Source organism: Bacillus rossius, chromosome 8 (genome assembly GCF_032445375.1).
Source record: "Bacillus rossius redtenbacheri isolate Brsri chromosome 8, Brsri_v3, whole genome shotgun sequence".
Taxonomy (NCBI): domain Eukaryota; kingdom Metazoa; phylum Arthropoda; class Insecta; order Phasmatodea; family Bacillidae; genus Bacillus; species Bacillus rossius.
In genome coordinates this window covers 38,029,023-38,056,100 of record NC_086336.1, presented here as the reverse complement: position 1 = coordinate 38,056,100, position 27,078 = coordinate 38,029,023, and the positions used below count along the sequence as shown (strand labels likewise).

At 41.7% G+C, this 27,078-nt stretch overlaps 1 protein-coding gene across 2 annotated transcripts in view; it reads left to right on the top strand.

Annotated features, from left to right (window-relative positions):
- The window catches only part of LOC134534748 (uncharacterized), an 86,739-nt gene that overhangs the window by 15,347 nt on the left and 44,314 nt on the right, over positions 1–27,078 (top strand). For both annotated transcript variants that reach the window (XM_063373269.1, XM_063373270.1), the window contains exons 3-4: positions 6,351–6,553; positions 26,447–26,582. In XM_063373269.1, coding sequence (XP_063229339.1) covers positions 6,351–6,553; positions 26,447–26,582 — 339 coding nt within the window. The remainder of the gene's footprint in view (positions 1–6,350; positions 6,554–26,446; positions 26,583–27,078) is intronic.

Here is a 27,078-nt window from a genome sequence, read left to right as displayed (position 1 = left end):
ATAGTATTTATTCATTATTAAATCCTAGTACTTTGTTAAAAAAATAATTTAAAAACAAAATATATTTGCATGGTGCTCACAGTGTCCTCTGTAGAGGACGATCCGAATTTTGGATTTCAGTATTCGTATCAAAATAAAAAATACATCAAAATTTATAAAAAAATTTGAATAACATGTCTGCCAAATTTCATAATTTTTTACAAAAAAATGAATTTTCGTGATCGAAAGGGTTAAGACCTGCGATTTTTTTTTTTTCCATTGGGGCTCTATGAAATATCGTGTCTACGTTCCGCCTCTAACTAAATGATTTGCCAGAGTTGAGACACAGAATTAAAGAGGCTATTTCTTCCATTACCCCCTGACTTGTTAACCTAAGTGCGTGATGAATTGTAATTTGGGTTGGATGTGCACCGTAAAACTAAAGGTGCACATATTGAATATTTGTAAAAAAAAAACTAGGTTAGTTTACCTTCAATTTGTTGTGAACAGTCCAAATTAAAGTGTTGTAATATAGGTAACATTGGAACTGGGACAGTCGTTTATGAATATTCTGTATACTCCCTTTCCGGCATGGCGCCCAGAGCCAGGCGCTTGCAGACATTGGTGACGGCAAGCCACTGCAGCATCACCCTGCTGAGACCAGAGCAGGTCCTGTGGCTTCACCTGGTCTAGCACGTGACAAATCAAGGCCATCAATATCATACATTTATCATATATTAAATATATACGTGTGCGTGTACACGAATAAGTCTGAATCAGAAAGGTAAACTTCCGTTGCAAGTTTATCACAGTAGGTAACTGCTCCCTGCGACTGCAATGTCGACCGAAACTTCGTTGAATTATTCGCCAAGGACACGGCAGCAACCCAGACGCCAAGCTATTTCAGACAATGGCCGTGAAAACCTGCGAAAATTATTATCTAGATAACGTTTGTTGATCAAATATGTGACTTATATGGTCTTAATGGGGGTAATAACACATGGCAAGTTAGAGTGCCAATGAAATAATCATGCGACAGCGACAAGTTTTACAGTGGTTGTGAACATTAGAATATTTAAACATTACCCAAACGCTTATGGCTCCATGATAGAAAAGGTTTCCCTATCGTTTGGAACCAGTGGGGCCCTATACATGGCGGAGCCCTGACCTATTTAATATTACTGTTTAGGAGAGGGGCCTTATCGGTAGCCTTGTCGGGATGATATGTGTGGAATAGCCATTCCCCGGGAAATTTGAAGAATAAACTACTTAAAACAACGTGTTTTATCCTACCTTGAACATAAATTCCGAATAATATTTTGGTAATTTGGCTTAATAAATTAGGATATTATTTCGTAGTAGATTAAAATCGAATTATTTTTATAAATACTGATGTTCGAACTGCGGTGAAGACGCGTCATAGCATGATAGAATATATATTTTTTTAATTTTGTAGTAAGAAATCATGAAAACTCAATTTGCACTTTGGATTACATGCTAGTAACTATCAAATACTTTCTTGTTCTCATTAATTTCCGTGTTTTTTTTGCCAGAAAACTAAACACGCCAGGAAGGTACAAATGAAAAGGGCCAGCGCTGAGTTGCCCGTCTCGCCTGGGCTTGGAGCGCCCCTGTTTGCAACAGACCTGTAGAGCAGGTCCTGTAGTTAGGCCCTAGCAGGCGAGCACGCGTCACGCTGGGGCGCACGTCTCATCAGGGGGTGCAACTGTACAGGCGGAATATGGGCACTAAAAAATATGCGCAGTTGAGAAATGCCAACATAACAAGAATTAAGTTTGAAATATAAAGAAAACATAGAAATTTCTCAAACATAGTAACTAAAAAAAAAAAGAAGTAATTTCACAAAAATTCTTAGTTCAGAATTTATGAAATATTGTGTTAACGCAGTGGTATATTGAGTATAGTGGCAAAATATTATACTATGGAATAATTTTGACGATGTTGGCTTATCTTGCTTTACTCCAGCAACACCGCGGTCAACAGTCCGTCCTCGCACTCTGGCCCCAAGGAGGGTCAAACTTCACGCGGGTGGCACGATCCCACCGCGTGCGACAGTTCAAAATATAGCTCCCCTTTTTATTCCGCAAGTGTGAGATGCTTTAAAACCAAACAATGTAAGAGCAGGACTCAAATTCTTTAATTCTTTCATGGCTGTTACTGAGTAGCATGATTCAAACAAACTCCTAAGAACATTAAACTATAAGTCTTTAATTACATTTACATTTAATTCACTTGATTGGTCAAACAAAATATTACATGAAAGGTCTTTCCTGTGCGCGCACTTTTACTGTATTATGCATGGACTCGTTTGCCTGCTGTCTGTCTCGAGCAATCACGGCCTAAGTGGGTAATGTTGCACCTCTCGTAAAAAGCATCCAAAATAAAATACGTCCAGTTAATAAGCTAGTAAGACACGGGCCCGCCCTTCGCCTATTCCGGCAACAAGGTGTAAGTGCGTCGACTCCTTACTGTATATGCGTTGACTGGGCCCCAGCTGGTCGTCCACGCGGCCCATGTTGCTGTCGTCGTCGCTGGCTCGCAAGTCCCGTCTCACAGGCTCGCGCGCCACAGCTCTGCGCGTCACTCCGCCACGTCATCGTCGCGCAATTTCGGCCGTCCTCGGGATTGCTCGGAACACCCAGTACCCACTCAACACTTGGCGTCCATGTAGCAAACGATTTCAGTTTCATTTTAGCATCCTAACGAAATTACTTTGACAAAATGGCAAAAACCAATAAAAATGAATAGTTTCTAATTAAACACAAAAAATTTAAGACTTCTTCAAAGAAAATAAACTCACGTAGGCAACAGCTAACTAAACAATGAAGAAAGTTACCGGAACCGGTAACAGTAGCAATGAAATAAGCGCGGCTGCCATGTGAACATGTGCAGACCAGAGATTAGCCGTCAGACGTGACACCTTTTTTCCCTCCATTTTTTTTCTTCTGATTTTCAAGTACCAATATGGCGGACAATTATCTATATTTGTATCAGCTATTCTAGTCTGATTTTTTAACGACTTACTTAAGCTGTTCGGAAGAAAATTAGATCAACATATTATTGGTTAGTATTGTTTCGACCTATGTGGGGACCTATGTGGAGAAAAACTAGGATCATAAAGGATAGACAGATTAATTTTTTTCACAGTTTTATTAATTAATATTTACATTACTAATAAATAATTGTACTTGAAAAGGCCCGATTACCAATCCCTGGCAATTAAAAATGTTTATTCACAAGTCACACAATGTCTGTCAAGTTCCACATTTCGCACTCCTCACAGGAGCTAGGCTCGACAGTGGTTCGCACCTTGCCTCGCGCCTGTCCACACACACAGTCTCGCGACACTCAGTCGCACTCTCTCGATCCCGTCGCTCCGCGTCGCGCCACTCTCTCACCCTCTTCGCCGATGTCACACTTCCCTTCACTCGCGAAACTCTCCGAACTCTCGGAACTCGCTCGGAACTCTCGCGGAGGCTGGCGTCGCTGCTTATATACCTGTGGCGCCCTTCTCGAACCGACGGTCACGTCATCCCGGGACGACCCGACGCCCGAAATATCGAGAATGGCGATGCTTATTCACGCCACTCCACGCGGAGACCACCGTAAGCCCGGAATTCCCAGACACGCACTGGTCTGGATGCATCCACCAACAACGGAGCAATTTGTTTAACCGCAGTTTATTATTATTTTTGTGTAACATCTTAGCTCTCGGTGTACGGCATTTGGTGAGAGTAATTTCGTGAATGCGACGGAAGCCAAGTTACGGAAATGTTTAATAACCACGGTGCTGCCATCTGTGGTGGATGGCGCGAACAAAAGTTCACAAAGCTAAAGGGAAACTTCATTGTATTAATTTATTGTATAGTGAATTTTAACAAGATGGACAGTATTTGAAGAAAATTCTTCATCAAAAATGAGGCCCAAAGCCGGGGTTTAGCTTTTGTTTAACGCTTATACATTATATATACATTATATATACATTATACGTTATACCATTATATAGTTTGAAATTGCGCTATGCTAAACGAATGATTCAACAGACGACGTAGCTGCTCCGGCAGCGAATTCTTGTGGCGGGTGCGGAAACTACTTGCAGAGATATAGTTGAAAACACAATTTGCGTATGTTTATCACGTATAATTTTGCATCGTTGTTGACAGCCAAATACCTGAATCTATGAATGATTGTCAGCAACTGGGTCCAGTGACACAGAGAAAAGAAATGGTGTAATTTTATTTTTGTAAGTGGAACATGTAAAATTTGTAGATATTTGTAGATTTGTACATTGACATGAAAACAACTGTACCACTACAAAATAGTGTTCGCAGTAATACTGGGTGAATTTATGCTTTTTGTTGTCCCAGAACATGCATTAGTTAAAGTTACTTGTAAACCGTTCCCATAAAAGCTTTCCAGTATTAAATTCGCGCGTAGGTAATAAGCATGGTATAACAAAATAGTCAAATTGTTGAATATTCGATTATCTTTCCCATGGGTTTAAAAAAATTTGTGCGCATACCTTGGTAAGGAATTTTCTAAAAAAAAAAAAAAAAAAAAAAAAAAAAAAGTATTTCATGTATGCAAGTATGGGAAGCCTAAGATGTACATCAAGTTCTGTCCCTGCCCGAACAGCCCGAATATTCACCTTCGGCAAACCTCGGGTTTATTATATACTATTTATATTTCTCTGTTTATTTTAATGTAGCTATACTAACCTAACTAACCGTCCATAGTGTGTGAAAGTGTTTTAATGTAGCTAACCTAACCGACCACTTTAAATATTTGAATTCATTTTTCCTGCGCAAAAATAAAACAAATCACTAGGTAGGCCGAAGGTGAATATTCGGGCATGTTCGGGCAGGAACAGAACTTGATGTACATCTCAGGCTTCTCGTGCCAGTATAAGAGTAGCCATGTGTTGTGAGTGTTGCAGTAGGGAAGCCTACGATTCACTCGTCCTTCTGGACATACCCGAATACTCACGTTGGCAAGCCTTCTTACAACAGACGAGAGAGCCCAAACCCTATCGTGCATCTTCAGTTTTTTTTGTTCATTGTAAATAAATATACAACTCATGATAACTAATGGTAAATTAGGTTAGGTTAGCTACATTATAAATACTTTAAAACATTGTGGACGGTTGATTTGGTTAGGATAGCTACATTAAAGATACTGTGAAATCATGTAAACGGTTCCCCCCAAATAAATACACCTGTTGTGGTACGGAAAAAAAAAGCGAGCATGAACTTCGGGGAACTTCGGGTTTGGCTCTCTCGTCTGTGAAAAGAAGGCTTGCCAACGTGAGTATTCGGGTATGTCCAGAAGGACGAGTGAATCGTGTTTATCTGTTTTCTGTCTTAGTTTCTTAGTTTTTTAGGTACTGACTGGCGGCGGAGTGAGTGGTCAGTGCAACCACTCACCACCAGGGGCGCTTACGTCCCTGGTCACTAAATCCAGTACTGGAAAATTAGTAAAGCGGACCACGAGTCCAAGTGCCCAACCCCCGCATGGTAGACTCTTTTCTACTCTGTCCAACACTTCATCCAGACCATCCTCTGTCTCCTGTAAATTCCTACACGTAATGCATGACAATTTACATCCCGCATGAATGTGCCCAGGGTTTTCCCTGTGTCTATGCAGGTTTTACCTGGGCCCAACCTATCTCTAGTTATAGTCTGGATTTAAGAGTGAGGGGAGTTAGTCATGGCGTCAATCGCTGCCATGGCTGGCCAATCCCCTCCTAGCACATGATGCATGGCTAATCCCAGCATGACTAGGCGTATAGGCTTCGGCCTGAGACGCACCCAGGTCCCTCCCTAACCCGGACCCCTCTAAAATACACTTAGTTTTAGCTTTGAATATATATACTGTACATAAGTCGCCAGTCCAGGTTAAAATTTCTAATACGGTTTTTAGGTAGTTGGTTAATTCACCGCCGCAATCGCCACCATCTCTAGGGCATCGACTTGTGGTGGTCCCTAACGGACAAGTGTCGAACTCTTCAAACACCCCTTCCCCCTCCTGTTGAACGACCTTGAGCTGCAGTGAATGATAGATGGGGTAGGGGGGGGGTGCGGGGAATGACAGCGGGCGACAGCGCTGCGCTCTAACGTGTAAATAACAACTAAGCCGATACAGGGCATTACGGCAGCGCACTGCAGCGGTGAAGTTCCCAAGCTGCTCATTATACGCTTCTGAAAAACGTAGAGTAAATCCTATCCACTCGCGACTTCTATACAGTAAATATATTCAAAGGTTTTAGTTAGGTTAGGAAGGAAAAAAAAAAATGTAGTTAATCGTGGGCTTCCCGTTGCGGTGTCGCGGAGGGGTGTGTGGCGTGCCGGCAGGCGGCGGGCTGCGCATGGGCCGGCTGCGCGTGCCGCAGTACCGCCTGCGCGGGGAGAGCGCGCTGCTGGCGTGCGACTACGACCTGGGCGACGACGCGGTCTACTCCGTCAAGTGGTACAAGGACGACGAGGAGTTCTACAGATACGTGCCGCGCTCCACGCCGCCCAAGTCCAGCTACCCGGTGCCGGGCGTCAGGGTGGACGTGAGTACCTCCCGCCCTGTTCCTCCCTGCCCCCGAAGTTGCGTCGTCGTTCCGCTCGAGTCGAGCAATCGAGTCCAGGGCCGGCGCGTCCATACAGGCGAACTAGGCGACCGCCTAGGGCGCCAAGTAGCTGGGGGCGGCACAGGGCCCTATTTCATAAAACTTATTAGTCTCATAATTAGGAGTCAGGAGTCATAGAAGTAGATGCTAATTATAAGTTTGGTTTCATAAAACTAGTAGTGTAAAAAAGTAGCTAGTAGTGTAGGACTCCTAATAATCAGTGATAAAATGAGTTCAAAATCAAGAGTGTTTCATAAACTTCAAACACAAATATATTGCACTGATTATTAGCACTGAAATTTATCAATCTTGGCTTTATAATAAATCATTTTAAGAGTCATCAATTTTTAGAGAACAGCAGTGGTATCTGTTTGTGAAGTACAAAAATTTAACAATGAAAATGGAATCCTAAGATTCTAGTGGAAGTGAAGATGATGTAATAGTAAGACGTCCGAGACATTTTCAAGAAAGGAAAACCTAAACGTTGTTAGAGGAAACATGAGTACAATGAACGTTTTAGGTTAACACGTGGTGTTTTTAATTATGTGCTCACAAGGATTGAACCTTTTTTATTCCATCCAACAGCGCGGAACCAGGCACTTTCACCTAAGCAACCACTGCAAATAGCACTACACTGGCTTGGTAGTGGTGTGCAATACCACTGCATAGCAAACATGCACAATGTTTCTAAAAAGCTACTGTCTAGAGGGAAATTGGCTTAGTCTTTGTCGTTTGTGACTAAACCGATTGCTACTACATAATCACAAATTTCTGTCTAGCATAACTTCTTCACATCTTTTGTTAAAGTGCCAGAAAATGCACCAAACAGAACATCCCTATTCTCGACATTTTTTCATATTTCCTGTTTTTAAGTTCTCTTTTAGCCATTTTTACACAATGTTCAAAAATGTAAACATCAAAATATCACCCACCAACATCAGCTGACTATTAAACTAATAAAATTAGTGAACTATTTTAGCAGTCCTTCAACTTTGTTTATGAAACACAAATTTCTACACTAATAGCTACTTTTTATTTCACTACTATTTAGGAACTAATATTATTACTGTGTTTATGAAATAGGGCCCAGCACGACACATAACAGCTGATACTATATGTTTAACCATTATTGAAACTAGATGAAAATGGATTTTTGTAACAGTTTGGAATGTTTATATTGAGATAAGTAATTATTTAAAAGTACACGGTGACCTGTTTATGATTTGTAATAAGTAAAAAAGTAAAAAAAAAAACACGAACCTGCTTACATTTGATTGTTGACAAAATCTTAGGCTTACGTGATGTATTTAGAGGCAAGGTAAATTTTTTTTGGGTGTCCGGCCTGGGGGGGGGGGGGGGGGGCATTAAGGTTTTTTCGCCTAGGGCGCCAATTTACCCTTGCACCGGCCCTGGTCGAGTCGCAAAGTCGAATCGAACGGAAACGAATCCAAACGCGAATGCAAACGTGTTCGAAGTTGATGAAAGTCGAAATCGAACCGGGGATTGCCCTCGTCTGGACGTGTTTTGAATCCCGCGTCGAATCGTGTCGCGGCTACTTCCTCAGTCTTCATTTATTCTCTCGGTCCTTGCGTGAACATCTCGTAGCGCTCCGTTTCAAACTGATTGCTTTTAATTAAACAATGGAGTGGAGCGGTGAAACACTTTTGAGGTTCTTTGAAATGTGCTGTGGGATTCACGGGACAGTACTTATATATGTATATGTATATGTATATATATATATATGTATATGTATATATATATATATAATATGCAAACAATGTAAGACATGCTATGTGAACGGAAATTGAAGTTTCATTTGGAATTGATGAGGAGGAAGTAGAACGCAGATTTAAACATTTACAGAGTTATTTCTGAATCAATCTCTTTCCACCCTTTCGAATCGTCAACACTACAAAGCTGTTTGGACGTAATGACGAGTCGAATGAGCCGAACGGAAAAGTCGAACAGAATGAGACGAACGACGCCATACGTCATAGTGCGGATGCGCCTTAACGAATATTCGCATTCGCAACTATTCGCATATTTCTGGACATTCATGAAATTCACTCGAATATTTTGCGAATATGAATATCATAAAAGAAATCATATTTTTAAAATGTGAAAATAATATTAAACAAAACAAAAAATTAAGAATTTCATCAACTTTTTAATTAATATAAGTACTATTAAAACTATTATTATTGTACCCACATTATTTTATATTATTTGAAAGATTGAATTATTAATATAATTTAACTATGAAATAATATCTAAAATATAAAAACTTATTTGTTGTAAATAAACTAAAATAATTTTCATTTTAGTTAATAATATTTGTATAAATTATATTTATTAAAATAAGTGATTGTTATTTTAAAAAAGTGACCTTCAGCGAGAGTGGATATCCGAGCGTCTGAGCAGCAAGCAGTACGTAACCACCCGGTCCGCTGCGCCGTTGCCAGAGGGAAACTTGTCTAGAATATAATACTGTGCTTAAATTTTCACACAGGTTTTTTTCTTCTAGGAATTGGCTGGCCGAAGTGTTTTTTTTGTATTATTATTTTAAGAGGCGAACACCCTAAAGGTATGCTATGCTACTAATGCACCAAGTCTCATCTCGTGAGTTTCCGAAGTCTTGCCTTCCCCTTGTAGAGCTAGTAGTTAAGAGTCGAGTGAGACTGCTACACGTACTCCACCTGTGTGAACCGGTGTAGTCTAGAAGAGTTATGCTAGTTCACAAACACGCGGTGCTCAATTCACCCAGGAAGATAAGGTGGTCTGAAGCAGAAACTATCAAATCTGCAGAATTGTACTGCGAAAATGAATGCGTGTGGGGCATTAACAGTGTACGTTACAGAAACGGGGACATGAGACAGGCAGAACATGAGGATATTATTTTATCCCTTCCACTGTCTTCTTAAGATTCCCGAACCTCTTGCAACGATGCTTTTGCACAATTTTTTTTCAAAAATTTTGTTAGAGCGCGACGACGAACACGTTTGCACATTGTGTGCTGGAAGCCACTTATGCACGGAAATATCCCGTTTGGGACTTGCGTGCGTGAACAGCTACTACCCTATATCACGTATAGGATAGTAGAGTATTCAGGAGAGCTCACTTGCCCTAACTGCTTTCCTGTTTATTCTACCCGTGTAATCGCACCTTTAGCACTAAAATATATTTTCGAATTAATGAATTTCACAATTTAATCCAGTAATCGAAAACATTTGCCATTACTTAAATTTTGTTAACCTTAAAAAAAAATTACTAGCAACAATTAAAATACGAGTTAATAAGAATCGCAGACCTTTGCGGCCATTTTCTGAGGTTTCTTAGCTTGTGTTTTTATTTTAATCCTTATGATAGCGACTACAGCGTCGACCGAACCATTGGTGAACTCTTCACATCTGATGTGGCTAAAACCCTCAAGCTAAGAAACTTCAAAATACGAGTTGTTTGTCATATAATTAAAAACTGGTAGTACAGTTTCTAAAAATAAATAAAAAAAACTGTAAGTTTACGTGGTTGAAAGGGTGAAAAATAAAGTGAACTTTCTGCTTTTCCACGTTCCAACTGTTTTAAAATGTGTTTGTTTAAGTGCTTTACGGCCTTGATGTCTATGTCTATTTAAAACCACGCACTGGGCATCAAATTAATAAGGAAATATAAAACTTTTTTTAAAAAATTTCGTTGCATTGAATTTGATGCTGCACGTATCGTCGAAGGACAACTGCTCGACGTGTTGGCTCTGCGACACACGAACTGCTGAGAGGTTGGTGGAACTTCTCTTCGCAGACACCGCGGTGCGACTGCGGCACTGCGCTCCTGAGGAAATTCGTTACCTCGTGGTTCGAAGGGATGATGACCTGGCGAGAGGAAGCGCCAGTTTGAAAACTCGGCGCCACTCCCTCTCCCTCTAGTGCTAGCGAATACCACGGCCCCCTCCTAAACCTCTTTCCCCACCCCCTTTCTCCCCCCCTTTCTCGACCCCCTTTACTTCCCCGTCCCCCTTTACTATCCCCTCCCCCCTATCCCATCCCCACCCGTTCCCACCCACGCGTTTTGAGAGACCGCGCCGGGAATCAATCAGCATACAGATGCGCTCCTGCTGCGACAAGTTCGCACGAACAGCTCCGGAAGAAACTGCTCCTGGTGGACGGACACGCCGTTACAAATGTCAGTAAAGGCCCGAACCCGTGGGCGGTCCTTGTATTCCGATGTGAATGACGTGACGTCGCACGGAAAACTGCCATGTCCGATGTCCTAGTCCACTGGTTTCTAAAGTAGCCAATAGAGCGCAGTAAATGTAGAGCGCCAAATTAGAGCTGTAGCAAACCGTATGTATTCGGTACTGAGTAACGGGTGCGCCATCTAGTAACGAGTAACGAAACGTTAGACACGGCTGCATCTCGTTACTCGCATTTTTCGTATGTTTTACGCATGCGCGCGCATATTCGATGAATTTACGTTACAAAGAACGAGGTTTGTTTATTAAGTAAAGTATAATTTGGAAATTCGTCGTCCAAGTTTTTTTTACTGTTTATTAAAGGTATTGTGTGTGTAGACAAAGTTTGAGATTGGAACAGAAAACAACGTAAGAAAGTATTTTTTACAAATTAGAAATATGTATGTTTTTGTTTTTATAATCGCGTATTTTCACGTTTTTTGTTGTTATATTAAAAGAGATAATATTAAAAAGCCGCTCTAATGAGATTTAATTGTTTCTTGGTTAACAAAAACTATTAATTATCAAATATTGTTAATTGTTTATATTCTATTTATTATTATTTACGCGACGTCATACTGTACGCGTACGCAATACGACTGGATTCGTTGCTGCAACATAACATAGCATGTTATGCGGTATCAGAAGTAACGAGTAATGTAACGATAGTAACGAGTAGGTACTAATTGTTATAGTAACGATTACATACGGGTACGCATTTTTTCGTTACTTTTACACCTCTACGCCAAATAGATTTTTTTTAGAAGGTTTTGGTTTATTTTATTAATGCGTAGTGAGTATACAAATTAGTTTTGAATACTAATTTAACTCGTGAAAGTTTTAAGCGTTAAATAATATTTAGTTATTCGGTAATGCTAATAAATGTAATATTACGCTGCCAAAAATGTATTTGGGTGTTCGGCCTTTGAAAATGGACGGCACAATTTTTGTCTCGGTTTTCTTGGCTTCCTGCTCCCACCGCATTTTCCGTTATTTTCAGTTCACTTTTTTAAAACAGGAACTGAAATATATATATATAATGAGCGCTCTTCTCCTTCCATGCCACCAAAAGACACAGATTGGGACAAAAAATTCAAGTTGACTAATGTATTCGGACCATCGGCCACGCCACCCATGACGTCAGAGGGTCACGTGGACCAATCAGCGAGCAGTGTCCGTTGGACACAATTTAGGTCATTGCAATTGTAGACGGGCCTTAACTTTTTCCGTATTGCATATCTAGTTTACAGACAAAGTTTTGTAACTTATATTTACAGGATTAAATATATATTTTTTGTTTATAGTCACAGTTTCGCATCAAATATACATTCAACTGCTTACTTCATTTATATATTTTACGTTAAAATGTAACTTGATACGTTACACGGAAAAAATGCTCTCGGAAATCTCCAGTTTATATAAAAGATTTAGAGTACATCTCTTCAAAAAACAATTTGATACGCTACATCGAACAGTTGCTCACGGGGACAATGTTCCTCAAAGTTTTATGCATATGTTCAAAATAATATATATATATATATATATATATATATATATATATATATATTTGTAATTATACAGCTTTGCATCGCAAACAAATCTTATTACTTTCTTTATTTTAATATTTTACAGTAAAAATGAATAAATACGCAACTGTCCTTAAATCAAGAATACCGACCTGGCTGGGCGCTAAAGGCGACTCTTGCTCGCGCAGCACACGCCTCTTCGCTTCTACGCACCAGGTCATTGCGCAGTCTTTGCGTCAGTAATGCTCCTCTATGGGACTTAAACCGGTGATCCCAAAATGTATTTGTGGGTTACCTTTATACTGCAAATTCCTTGTTACAAATTGTTCACACCTAAAAACGTCCATAAAAAACTCCTTTTTGGCTGTAAAAAAACTTTATATATAGAGCAAAACATTGCTGAATGAATTTCGGAAAATGTTCATTCCTAACTAAATTTCTGTTGTTCGTTCAACTTAAATTATAAAAAACGGGGCTCAGACCACAAAATAAACTAACACATAAAATAAAACTGTTTTTTTGCGGATTTACTAGAGTTGTTTAAAGTTAGTTTGGTCATAAAAAAAACGTCGTTAGAAAAGGTTTTCATTGACAGTTTGAGTTTAATAATATCTACTTCATTTTTTCCACATAATCGTTATTCAGTTCTAAGCACTTTTCGTAACGCTGGACCAGTTTCTTTAACCCATCTGCATAGACGTTCTCTGCACAGACGTTGTATAAAGTTAGAGCTTAAAAGGGAGTTGCTTGTCTTTGTCTGTAAATACAACAGACACACAAAAAACTTTATAGGTGTCTGCCCCTATTCAACAAACTATTATACTTCAAACTTTAACAATTTACTTGAGAACAAAGTTCACATGGAATAAAAAAAAATACGAGTACAATTAGAGGTTATACGATGTGCGCGCACGCATCATCCAGGGTCAAAAATTACTCCCCACCTTATAACAACTGACCAGTAACTGTATGATAAGGACTCATAGAAGGCGGGTGAAAAAAACTACGATTTAGTCATGAGTCTGAGCAGACGCAGCATGGGCGTCGCAACCGGGGATGACGTGTGACGGGGGGCGGGGGGGGGGGGGGGGGTGGACACGCCCCCCCAATAATAAAAGTATTCAATTTCGTCCCCTCCTATAATAATAGTGAATATAATCTTTTTGTTACTTATGTTTGTGTACATGTGCGAAATATTCTTAATACTTCTGCGGCATTTAAGTGTAACATTCAGGTTTCTCCTGATGTTTAAATTAATGATTTTGTGTGGATATAGCACCAGCAGATATGTTAACTGTGTTTTTACAAATTTGTTTTCTGAAAATATTTTTTATAAAAAATAAATTATATATTGCAACCAACTATAATTAGAATATTTAGGAAAAAAAAGCCTAAAAAACACCTTTTTGCACCTTCAAACCCCAAATTTTCCAGGGGGAGAACCCCCGGACCCCCGCCTTTTTCTTAGGGGATGGATATTCCTCAACAACTAAATCAATTGAAGTCCCCCGCAAAAAATATATCCTCTCGACGCCCATGGACGCAGCGACACTGAGCCGCAACTCAGATCAGTGAGGGCTACCCCGGCAGGCGCTCCCAGGCCGCCGTGGCAGAAAACAAGCAGGAGAAAGTTACGTTAACGGCCACGCGGCCACTAAGCCAAACTGAAATTCGGAAGGTGGAAACCAAACATATTTTTATACAAGACACTTACAATTTGCATCACGGGGCATGTCCACCGCATGCCAGGCTGCAAACTCAATTCAACTTAGACTCTGCCAAGACCTACCTCAGCGCCACCTCGGGACTCTCACAAGACTAGATATCAACAGTGAATCCGAATCCAAATGAAGGTCGAGCTAAGCACACCTAGCCAGAAGAGGGGGAGGGGAAAGAAACAGCCACGGTAGGAGTAGAGGGGAGAAGGGAATAGCCATCGAGGACTCATCTTCGATCTTCAGCACTTCACCCCAGTGCACAGTCTTGGGAAGTACATCAGACCGTAAGTTGTATAAAAGGTTTCTTTTACGTCATGGACCTGGAGCCTAAGTTTGAGGGTCGAATTCTGACACTCTTTGTAAATTATGCTACACTTGATCGTTATTTGCAATACCTCGGCAAATATACGCATCTGAAATTTATTTGTTATACTAATTGCGTCACGGTGTCTCACTAAAAGCCAGTTAATAAGTATCTACAGCTGGGCGAAGCATGCAGTTGGACTTATACACTGATATTTCAGAAATATTTTCCCACCCGAAACTCAGCATGATGAGAGAGATGAGGCCTGAAGCCCCTGTGCGAAACCGCGTGTGACGTAAACGCCTACTTTAAGCAACCACACACCCTACTTATACCTTCACGTGTGTTCCGCACCAGTGAAATAAGCTGCTTGTGCCTAGAAACGTTCATGCCATGTTTGTGAACTGTGAGACTCTGCCTCCTGAAGTGCATTTCGCTCGGGAGAATACGTGGTTTTTTGATGAGCGCAAATTGCACCGGGGATGTGAATGAGCTTTTAAAATAATTATTGGTCGAATTAAAGCCGTTTAGTTGCGTTAACTGTGGAGGAGACATTGCCAGTCGGGCAGAGAGTTAGTCGAAATAGCCAGATCGAATTAATATTCTGGGTGTTCGTCCCGGCGTCAATTATATAGTTTAAGTGGCCGAGGGAGACATGGCAGTGTTAAAATTAACTGCAGATGGAAGTGATTTACGTAGCAGTTTCAAACTTTCTTTTTTTATTGTTTTATTAATACTTGATTAAGTGCATAGGAAAATGCTTTTCGTTACTTTTTTTTTTGTTGCAGAAATGAGATTCTGCGATGTTATTCACGTATCTTCGCCGAACACGTACTGGAGACCAGGATGAAGCTGTAACTTAATTTTTATATTAATTTGTTAAGTCATTAATCAACTATGTCCCATGGCCAGGAAATCCCATTTAAGTGCTTGAAAAATAAATTTATCTGGAATAATATAATCATTATAACAGGTGGTGTGAAATATTACCTTAACCGTCTTCAAAAGTCATTGTCATGCGTATTTAAATTTTTTTCTCAATCGACAATATAAGTGTGTTGAGTTTGATATAATATATCAGGAAATGACCTTTATAAAAAAAAGGCCCGAAATTTTCGGAAACGCAAGCAGAAAAACAATCAGTTTAAAGCTGGCTGATGCTCGCGTCTTTGTTTTCGCAGCTTGCGTAATTTACAAATGGGCATTTGAGAATGGAACATAGTTATTTTACATTTTGGGAAGGGCTATCGTACAAAGAAAGAATGCAGCTGTAAAAAATAACATTAGATGTCAGAGATTCATATTCACAATTTAATATACCCTTAAAACTGAAATACAAAAAAAAAAAATATTCTAGGCTTGGAGGGACTATCGCCTCTATCAACCCCCCCCCCCCCCCCACCACCATTTCCACCAATGGAGCCGCACTTGTTGAGTATACCTATATATGATCATATAATAAAAGGTAAACCAGAGAAATCTGAGTAGGAAATAAATTATAAAAAAACACGTTATGAGAGAATTGTTGAGCAAGACGGGCAAGATGTACCTACAGCTAACAACTGACATTGGTCTGCTACGGTTACCGATATAATACTTTCTAGTTAGAATTGGCCAGATAGTTTGGTATCGGAAGTGGGCCACTAATTGGAAAGTTTAAGGAGGAACTCCAGTGTTATTGCTCGATGGAGAATTTTGTGTACACGGAAGCTACATTCGCAGTGGTTAATTATCCAGGTGACACCATAAACTTCGCCGTGTGATCGTTAAGGTAGGTAAGTAAATATCTGAAGACGTCAACCCCATGATACTCATTGTAATCATTGTTTCAAACAGGTAGTAATCTTCTCCCTTCATAAAAACCACTATGAAAGCATTGTGGAATCATATGGATACAAACACAAACCCTGTGCGTGACGTAGCTCAGGGGTGAGCCTTGCTCGAGTGTGTGTCTCTCACTGCAGACGCCGCCGTTTCCTCATATGCTCGGCCGGGAGCGTGTGACAGCGATACCGGGAACTATTACGTTCCCATAACTCGCTATGTGGTCGCCAATATAAATAGTGCAACCCCGTCACTTTGATCGAATCATTGGAAACGTCGGCGGGGCGCGATGTGTGTGATTTTAAGATTAAAGGTGGCTCACGGTCCAGAAGAAGTAAAATAGCTGTCGCATGTTGCTTGGCTCTATTTTTAATAGTGTAGGTGTCAGGCGGGGTGAGGTCACCCTTTCCCCTCAGTTAGTTGGCTAACTGATGCATGAGAGTGTCGTGATGTCTGTATTTAGAGGCGTGTGGAGTGTGCGCAAAAATGGCCTAATTAATTTCGTTGTGTGAGTGTAGTGTATAGCTCCAAGGCCGCACATACCCGGCTGACCAAGCAGGCATATCATCGTGTAAGTTTACCGATGTGTAGGAGAAATTACATAGATTAGTAAACACCTGGCCGCCTTAAGGACCGAACTATTGCGTTCCAGTATAGTTCGGTCAAAGTTAGGCTAAACCAGTATTGCTGTAGTTAGCCCCCAGGCTGTTGTCGTCTAAACCTGAAAAATAGAGAGTGAAATTAGTAAATGAATGTCATCCTATTCTATTATTGTTCGAGCAGAGAGATGCCCTCGTCCAGTGTTTTTTTTTTTTTTTTTTTGTCGCAATTCAAAAACCCATGCCTTCCGAAACGCGGCCGGCACTGGAGGTGAAGCCTGCCAGGCGGGTCTCGCCCTTCAGGCATACGGAGTCAGCCCTAACACACAGGCAGTGGACCGCTGCATGGGTCAAAACCTACACCTGCATGCTTCGGACCATTTCGAATTAGCAAGAAAATGAAAGTTACATTAATGAATTAATTAATAATGGCTGGGGAAAACAACTAGCAAGGACTAGTGGAGGAGGTGGGGGAAGGAAAGATTTGGTAATTAAAGGAATTAGGGCCTGCGGTCGAGTTGTCGCTGGTTTATAATTAGAGCCCCGCTGGGTCAAAGGTAGTGTTGACGCAATAAAATAGAGCCCCGCTGGGCCAAAAGTAGTGTTGACGCAATATTTACGAGTCCTGGGCATGTCAATCATTGGCTAGTCCAATGTTGATTATTTGCACCGCAGGACGTAGACAGGCACATCGGGGCCAGAGAGAAACGTCTGCTATGTTTGCTAAGTTGCCCTGCGTACATGGGATGTGTGGATTCTAGTATAACCTGGCTTAGGCAAGTCGCGGTTTTTTAAACTGTCGCTGTGCAGCTGGGTCGTAGTCCGGAAGTGAATTCATATAAGTATTGGCATGTTCAGGGAGCTGGCCATAAAAAGACCTGTTTTGCCGTTTTATATATTCCTCTACATATTCTACTTTGAGTAGCTGGTGTACTTCTAGTGTGCTGGTGTACCAGCCGCAATCTGCAATGGCTCTAAGAAATTTATTTTGAGTGACCTGTACTTTATCGATATGGCATTTTGCTGCATAGCCCCAGATTTCGCAAGCATATAATAATTGAGGGCGAACTATTTGTAAATACAGCTGTAATTTTTTCTTTCTAGGAAATTGGGGGGCCTTAAACATTGAGTATAGGCTGCGCAAAGTGCCTCGCGCAAACTGTGTCACCTTAGTGGTGTGAACTTTCCAGGTGAGCCTGGTATCTAGAGTTAAACCTAAATATCTAGCCGATTTAACAAATGGTATGGCTTGATTAAAAATTTTTAATTCGCGGTCGGGGGCGGTGTATTTTTTAGTTAAAATTAAAGTTGTGGACTTGGCTCCATTTATTTTAATGCGCCAGCGAGTGTACCATTGTTCGAGTGAGGTAAGCTGCCTCTGAACTTTGGTTAAAGCAAACTTCAAATTCGGGGATTGATATATTATTGCAGTGTCGTCTGCATATAATTGCACGTGGGCATGTTCCCGCGGGATGTCGGCTGTGTAAACATTATAGAAAAAGGGTGAGAGTGGGGACCCCTGCGGCACACCTGCTGTCAGCTCCCGAGTGGATGATTTCGCCCCCTCTATTGATACAAAAAAATTTCGACGCCATAAATAGTGGGCCACCAGATGAATATACGTGTCTGGAAAGTTAAATGTAATTAATTTTTGAATTAAGCCAGGTATCCAAACTTTGTCGAAAGCTTTTTCCGCGTCTAGCATCGTTGCGACAGTAAATTTCGCTCGTGAATTAAAACCGTCAGTGGCCTCTTCAATGAGCTTAATTAGGGGGTGAGAGGTAGAGTGGCCCCTTCTAAAACCAAATTGGTTATCTGGAATGACTTCGTGTTCGTCCGAATGGTGTTGAAGTCGTTTGAGTAAAATTTTTTCGAAAATTTTACTCATGCTATTTAGGAGGCTAATAGGTCGCCTGTTTTGTGGTAGTGACGCATTTTTTCCCGGTTTCGGAATGGTGATAACTTTAGCTAGTTTCCATGACGCTGGGTAGGATTTAAGAATAAAAATAGCATTTATTATTTTAAGAAAGTATTGTATAGCCTGAAATGATAATTTCTTTAAAGTATCAAAATTTATTCCGTCAGGTCCGCCTGCTTTATTTTTTGGTCGCGAGTGAATAGCTTCTAAGAGCTCTTTAATTGTTACGAGTTCCGGCTCGGCTTGTGGAACGATTTGTAAATAGTTATTAACAGCTACTGTCGTGGTCCTAGTAAACTGAGGCTCGTTTATGTCCTCGTTTGGTGAAAATTGTTTTTCAAAAATGTCTGCTATAGCATTTGCTTTATCTATCGCGTCATATTTAATGCCCGCGTTTGTAACAATGGCTGGTGTGGAGATAAATTTATTTTTCCCTCGTAAATTGCGTGTGAGCCGCCACATTTGCCGAGGTTGAGTTGCGCACTCTGTTATTAAGTTTCCGTATTTTTCTATTTTTAAATCTTTAAGTTTTCGCGAGACTTGAGCTTTAAGGCGATTGTATTCAGTCCTAGCTTGCGGTGTTCTCGTTCGTTGGTAAGTGTTGCGCGCCTGCCGTTTTAAAACGATTAGCATGTCTACATCTGGGTAATTTATTCGCGTAAATTCTCTTTTATTCACGATTTTCGTGTGTTTTTTGCGCACGTCTGTAATTGTGTCGGTGAAAAGTTTTACGTGAGTTTCGAGCTCATCTGCTGTGTCTATCGCTGGAGTTTCTGTAAAAGTTAATTCCAGGTCTTCGCGAAATTTGTCCCAGTCGGGAATACCAAAAGTGCGGCTAAATATCGCTGCGCAAAATTGAGCATTAAAAGTTAATTGAATAAGTACCGGAAAATGGTCTGAGTCAAGCTCATCTAATTTTTCTGAAATAACCTGCGCACCTGGTATGTTTGTAAGAGCTATATCTAATATGTCAGGCATGCCACCATTCGTTGGATAGCAAGTTGGCGAGCCTGGAGCAAAAATTTCGTAATTATTTGCTACCGAATGATCTAATAATTTTCTGCCTGCTGGGTTAGTATTTTTGCATCCCCAGTCTTCGTTTTTGCTGTTTAAATCGCCTGCGATGAAAAAGTGTTGCTGTGGATTAATTAATTTATTTAAATCCCTAGAAAGTAGTGGCTTACCTGGGGGTTTATATACTGCCGACATGCAGACATGCGCATTTTTATTACGAATATTTATGCTGGTGGCCTCTAGGTGCTCTAAGCCAGTTATTTCTATCGGATGGTGATGAATCCCGTGTTTAATTAATATGGCTGTGCCGCCCCCACGAGTGGCGCGGTCAGTGCGGTAAGTGGTGTAACCACAAATATTAAATCGATGATGCGGTGATAGGTGAGTCTCGGTAATGAATGCCACATCAATCCCATATATTACAAGGCACTGTTCCAACTCGTACGACCGAAGGCGGAGACCACATGCATTAAAGTTTAGGAGTTGTAGTGTTTTCCCCATGTTTACTGCCATTTACTGGAGCACTGTCGCGAGTGCTTCCAATAGAATGGTTTGGCGGTATTTTATGCTCTCGGTGGAGCGGATGCGTGCGTAATACGGTTCGAGTGCCTTCACTAAATTCCAATAATCGCACATGCGCAGGATCTCTGCTAGTTCCGCGAGGCTAGTGATATTATTATTTGGCTGTGCTTCTGGCGCGGTTTCTGTTCTATGCTGCTGGCTCTTCTCGACGCGAGCCTGCACGATTTCCGTTGCCGTGCGCCGCGGTGCGCTTACGCCTGACGTAGCTGCCGCGTATGACGTGGAAGCTACTGCCTGTGTTTGATTTATGCCCGGTTGGCTGGCCTGCTCGCTGGGCCGTGCGTTTCGCGGACTGCGCTCTGTTGTTGTTGTTGTTGCCCGGTGCACGTGTTCCCTGGTGGGTGCGGGGGGAGGGGGGAAACTTTCCCGCGTCGGTGCGGCCGGCTGTGCTCGCGAGGCTGTGCGCGCAGCTTTCTGTGCTGCCTGTTCCGCGGCGGCCTGTCTCCGCGACTCTACGATCTTCAAAAACGCGGGGCACTGTCGCCAGGCCGCGGTGTGGCCTGTCTCTTTACAGTTCGAGCACACCTTTGGTGCCTCCTCTGGGACTGGGCATTCGCTGCGGGGATGCGAACCCGCGCACCTGATGCATTTAGGTACTTCTGAACAGTTTCCGGTGGTGTGTCCGAAGGAACTACACCTCTTACAGAGCGGAACGTCTTCCGCGCGAGTCGTGTACCGCTCAATCTTTATACCACTTGTGTAGTATAGTTGTTTGACGGCGTAGATGTCGTGCGCGCTAGGTGCCACGCACACCACGAATGACGGTGTTGGCTCGAAAAACTCTTGCCCTGAGTTGCGGTCTGTTAGCCGCCGACTGAGCTGTTTGATGAAATTTACTTTAAACCCGAGCGCGGTGAGCTCCTCAGAAATCGCATCAACCGGCGTGAATTTACTCAAATTCTTTATCACTACTTTTTCCCCTCGCTCGCTGGGCTGGGAGAAAGTGTGGAAAGGCACATCGTTTGCCTTAAACCAAGCGGTCGCTTTGTCTTGGTCCAATTTGCCATCAAAAGTTATGCGCACTTCTTGACGCTTCGTCAGCGTCATTCGGTTTTTGATGCCGAGTCGCGCGAAGGCAGGGCCCAAGCTGCCGATTGCCTGACTGTTGCGGATTACGAATGGTACGCGTTTGTAGCGCGGAGCCTCGTCAGTCGGTGTCCGTTGTTGCGGTGTCGGTACCGCTTGTGACGCATCGCTATTACGCCTGCGTTGTCTACGCTCAACAGTGGTGAAGCCACTGTTGTCGTCATCGATTGTTGTTGTGGGCTGGAGCCCTGACGGTTTTTTGATTTGACTCGCTTGTTCGGTGTCTGATTCGCTACTCTCGTGCAGCCGCTTTGTCGCCGTGCCTACCTCCATCTCATCGTCGCTACTACTCATCGCAAGTAGGTGCCCCGCCTTGAAAAAAGCAGGGCACACAACAGGCGTATCGTCCGACCTAACTAGCGTGGTATTCCTATCTGTTCGCCGCGTCCTAGCTACCTATCGAACCTAGCACCTTACGCACTGGCCACTGACCTGAGCTTCCTGTTTAGGAACGCCAGGCTAGGCAAAGAGAGAGGCTGACCCTTCTCCGACCAGCACGCGGTAAAGAATGACTGCAGACGCGAGGGAACAACCAGCTTTGATAGGAGGAGGGGGAGGGGGAGGGTGTAGGGGGTAGCTGGGTGGGGGAGTGTGGGAGACGTCAGCTGACTTGCTGGAAAAGACGGAGGGGGGAGGGGAGGTTTTGCCAGGGACTTGATCGCTCGGCAATTACCAATCCGGTCGCTAACAGCCGACTGGCTATATGTCACGGGATTGCCGACTAACAGGATTACCGGGCCGAGAGAGAGAGAGAGAGAGATAGTGAGAGAGAGAGAGAGAGAGAGAAGGAAGGAATGTGGAAGGAGGGACCTAAATCGATACGTCAGCAGCGATGGCTTTGGATTAGGATATGATCCCCAACATATGTACCGTTTATTTTTTTAAAAAAAAAAAAAAAAAATTGTATTTATTTATTATTTAGTTTTATTTACTTTTCCATACAACGTTTTGCCACAACTTGAAATGCAATATGTTTTATGTTATTTGGCTTGAAAAAAAACTGTGGTCCCTTTTTTTTTTTAAGTCACCGTCTGTATTTGGCAGCCTATGTGATGTAAGTAAGTTTGCTTACCCCCAAATTTGCAACATGTAGGGTGCAGCCTTTCGATTGATATCATACTTTTATTAAGCCTGTAACCACGCAAGAAAGAGCGTGCGGTTATCATTAACACCCTGGAGTGGCCAAAAATCTGGACAAACAATAGAACATAGATTTTGAGGCGGGAAGAAAAAAGCTAAATCCATGAGGGGCGACTTGTTAATAAAACATTCTAACTAAGAACGACCGACTGCCAGACGATACAACACATATAAAGTAAAATTTTAATATAGAAAAATAAAGTTTCACGTGACGTATATTTTTATTAGTGGATCACGGTTTTTCCTGTTTTTTTATGTGTTTACATTATTTAAAAAAAAAAAAAAAAAAAAAAAACTAAACGGTAGCATAAATACATTCAGGATGGGTCTAAATTTGACCGACAAATTCCATCTTTAAGTTTATCAGACAAGTTGCAAACATATATAAGACTTATGGTACAAGGCTTGTCTAGGCCCTAGCAGTGGGAGCTGAACAATTGTTTTATTGCAAATAGTACAGTGAGTGTTTAAGATGGAACATTGATCGTCTGGGTAATGTTCAGTTGAGCAAAGTTCTACAAAGACCGCAATAATATATTCACTGTCGCAAACTGGTGTATTTGAGATTATTAGACATAACACACTTATTTCCCGCAGAAAATTTTGAGGTGTATATACAATATGGTTTTAAAATATCTTTTATTAATCTGAATTAAATTGTTTTTTTTTTATAATACCTTCATAGGTGTGTACTTCATTAAAAAATAAGTGTCCGTAATCTCTAGCATACTAGGTGTCGTGCATATGGCAACCTACCATTTTGTATACTACTTTTTATACTAGAATCTCTCTAAAACGGTTGGGTCAACGGTAAAAGGCAATATTTTTCGTTTTGTTTAATAAAACATTCAGACGCTTTTTAAAATCCAGTCTAAGTTCCAGTTTAAGCATTTTCTCTTTTATGGTTTTATTGTTTTCAATTTTTTTTCTCTCAGAGAAACTGCAGCCAAAGTTTGTTGGTCGAATTCAGACCCAATATGAACTTGTTCATTGGCACTTTCATACTTTAGGTAGAGACATCGACTACAATAACAAAACTGCGAAAACAGCGGTACCAGGAAAGTAGCGAGAAAAGGGACACCTAGCGAGTTTGATCAGCAACGAGTGAACGCGCCCAACGTTACATAATCGAGACCCGTTCCGCGCCGTTTATGCCCGTGACTCTCCAACAACCCAAGTCCTCGATGGCAACGGACGCAGTTGCACTGCGCGAGTAGCCTCCTTCAGCTGTTCCTGTCTCTCTCGGCAGCTGGATCGATCCCCCAATCTTCACTCCACGTCTTCTTCCTGGCACTCTTCACTCAGCACCCTCTCCCCCTCATCATCCCTCAGCGCATTGTTGCACAGTCGTACTGCTGCAGGCTCATTTCTTTGAGAGCAGCGACAATGTCGCGCCACTTACCACTTCTCTACTTACACAAACTAAATATGTCCACATCGAACGGCTTTCTGCCGACACAACTCACTGTCAAAGCGTGAAGCCCAAACACATTTGGTGATTCGGCCACGCGCGTTAGATGCAGACATGAGGAAAACATACAGATGGAGCCAAAATGGGAGGGGGATTTCAGTGTACTACACGTACCAATATGGCGGCCGTTTGTCTTGGAGGTAAATTGGAGAAAAATGTCAACTCATATCATTACATTTGTATTATTAAGATTTATTTTTGACTTTTAAAAAATACAAAAAAAGTAATAGTTTAATCTAATTTCATTCCGAACAGCTTAACTACGGTCATTAATACAAGAAGACTAGAACAGCTGATACAAATGTAAAAAAAAGTCCGCCATATTGGTATGTGAAAAACAGGCTGGCTGGCATCCTGGCGGGAAACATCACAGAGTCGCCCCCAAACAAAACAGCGCCCCCCAAGCCCAATGTGGACATAAAGTCCAAGCGCCAACCCCCGCATGGTAGACTCTTTCTACTCTGTCCAACTCTTCTTCCTGAACCATCCCTCTGTTTCCAGTAACCAACCTGCTTGTAATTAATGCATGAAATGTTGCTTCCCGCATGTAAGTGCCCATGGTTTTCCCTGTGTCTATGCAGGTTTTACCTGGGCTCAACTTATATAGTGTTTAGTCTAGAGTTAAGAAGTGATTGGAATTAGTCATGGTGCCAATCGCAGCCATGGCTGGCCAATCCCTTCCTAGCGCATGATATATGTTACCCTTCCTGCATGACTTAAACCCAGCATGATTAGGCCTGAGACGGACTTAGAGTAGACCCCTCCCGCACATTGTTAGTTTAAGTTAGTTTAGGAAAAAATAATCAGTCATCCTAATGTGAATGATGTCACATTGTCACATGAAAAAAAAGCCCAGTCTACAATTACGATGTCCGATGTCCGAATCTACTGATTCTAAAATAGTCACCAGGGCGCAGTAAATATAGAGCGTCAAAATAATTTTTTTTCGATTTTTTTTTGTTTACTAAATTCATGTTTCGTAAATGTGTACGCAGCTAAGTTTTGAATATTTAGTTAACTTGTGAAATTTTTGGGAGTTCAATAATATTTCTTTATTCTGTAAGGCGAAAGTAAATGCTAATAAATGTTTTTTTTTTTTTGAAATGGGAACCGAAAATTCATATATCGTGGGTGTTTTGTTTTTGTTCTATGTTACCAAAAAACACAGATTGGGTTCAAAAGTTCAAGTTGACCAATATATTCGGACCATCGTCCACACCACGCATGATGTCAGAAGGTTACGTACGTGGGTCAATCAGTGATCAGTGTCCGTCGCATTTTTTTTTTCGTTACGTTCGTAAAATAAAAATTATAAATTGTTTCTTCCTCCGTCTGCAGTGATCTCGCTGTCAACGAAACTCGCATTGTCATGGAAGCAGCCTTTTCCTCGCACCATCTCGTCCATTTCGACTGCTCTAGCCGAATACGTGGTGTACAGAGACCTGCAAAGTTCGCTTTATTTTCTGTTTCCAGGCTAGATCCATAAACGTGTGCGTAATTAAGTCGATGTCACGCGCCTATTGGCCACGGCCACATTGTCGCCTCTCCGGGTTGCACATGAATCGGTCAGCTATTTTCCTACATTGTAATTGTTTTATTATTTTATTTCCTAAACTGAACTGAATTAACATGTAAAACTATAGATATTTATACATTTGTACATTGACATGAAATCAACTGTAACGCTATATAAAAAAAAAGGTTGGCATTACTATTGGGTTCAGATTCTTGCGCGGGCGTTTGTGCTTTGTGTTGTCCCAGTTCCTTGAATAGTAAAAGTTATTTGTAAACCGTTCCACGGATAGCTTTCCAGCATTAACTAACTGCGCACATAATAAACACTATTAAAAAAATAAAGACCAATAGTTGAGTATTATCTTTATCATGATTTAAAAAAAAATTGATTGTTTAAAATGTCAACCAATATCAAACAATTTTCGTAAGCGCGACTACACATGTGTAGTTTTGTTTCCAAAAAAAGTATTTCGTACATGAAAAAATAACCAAAGCGATGTGTTGCAAAAATTTACGGTGGTTTTCTTGTAGTATTGCAAATTATTTATTGGCGACTGGTTTCCAAAAGAAATCTTTCGTAAAAGTACAAAAAAAAAAGTGTTTTATGTGTAGGTTTTTTGTGATTGGCTCCTGGTCCTTCGGGGCGGGTCGAACTCAAATAAATAAATAAGTAAGTAAGTATTCTTAGCTCCAGATGAATGGATCTACGTAGAAACTAGCCTGAATTTGACTTCGTAGCTTTGTGTTCCGTTGTTAATGAGATGAACATGCGATTTGAAGGAAGAAAAGTGTTCTCGCTGTTTAATATACTGCAAAACTGGGGTCGCAATGCTACGACAGACATACGACAACGACCAGACTGTCAGCAGACGCAGTGTCGCGTGTGTGTAGCGACGTGCCGCCTGTTCCAGCACGTGCTGTCCGACGACAAGACAGTGGCCCTGAGGTCGGTGAACCTCCAGTCCAGCGGCCTGTACCGCTGCGAGGTGTCGGCGGAGGCCCCGTCGTTCGCGTCTGCGCAGAAGGAGGCCCGCATGGAGGTCGTCTGTGAGTAGCGAGTAGCGACTAGCGTCCACCCTGCACTCGCACTACTGCGGCTCTCCGCAGAGCGGATTCTTCTGGCCTCGAAGTCACTGTGTGAATGATTTCTTATTTATTTATCCGTGTTAATTGACACACATCTGATTCGCCTACTTCTCTGCTAGCTGGGCATCGTTGGCTCACGGTCGTGGAGGGGCGTGTCACAAATATCTGCGGTCCAATCATGAACACAGTTGCATTCTAACTTGCGACTTAATTAATGCTAGATATTTACTCATCTGTAGGGACCGGAAAAAATTCGCGGTTTAGATGGCCTTCAGGATAGACTGCACATTCCCCTGTACACTCGGGCAAATAACGCCAGTTCATTGGCTGCTGACTTGTGAATCGTCTCAGCGGGTTTGTCTGTGATTCGATCCTTCTTTGGTTGAGGGTTTATAATTGGTTGAGATTCGTACAGATGAACAGTGAGCCAATAGCAAAATCATCTAAAAGGTATATG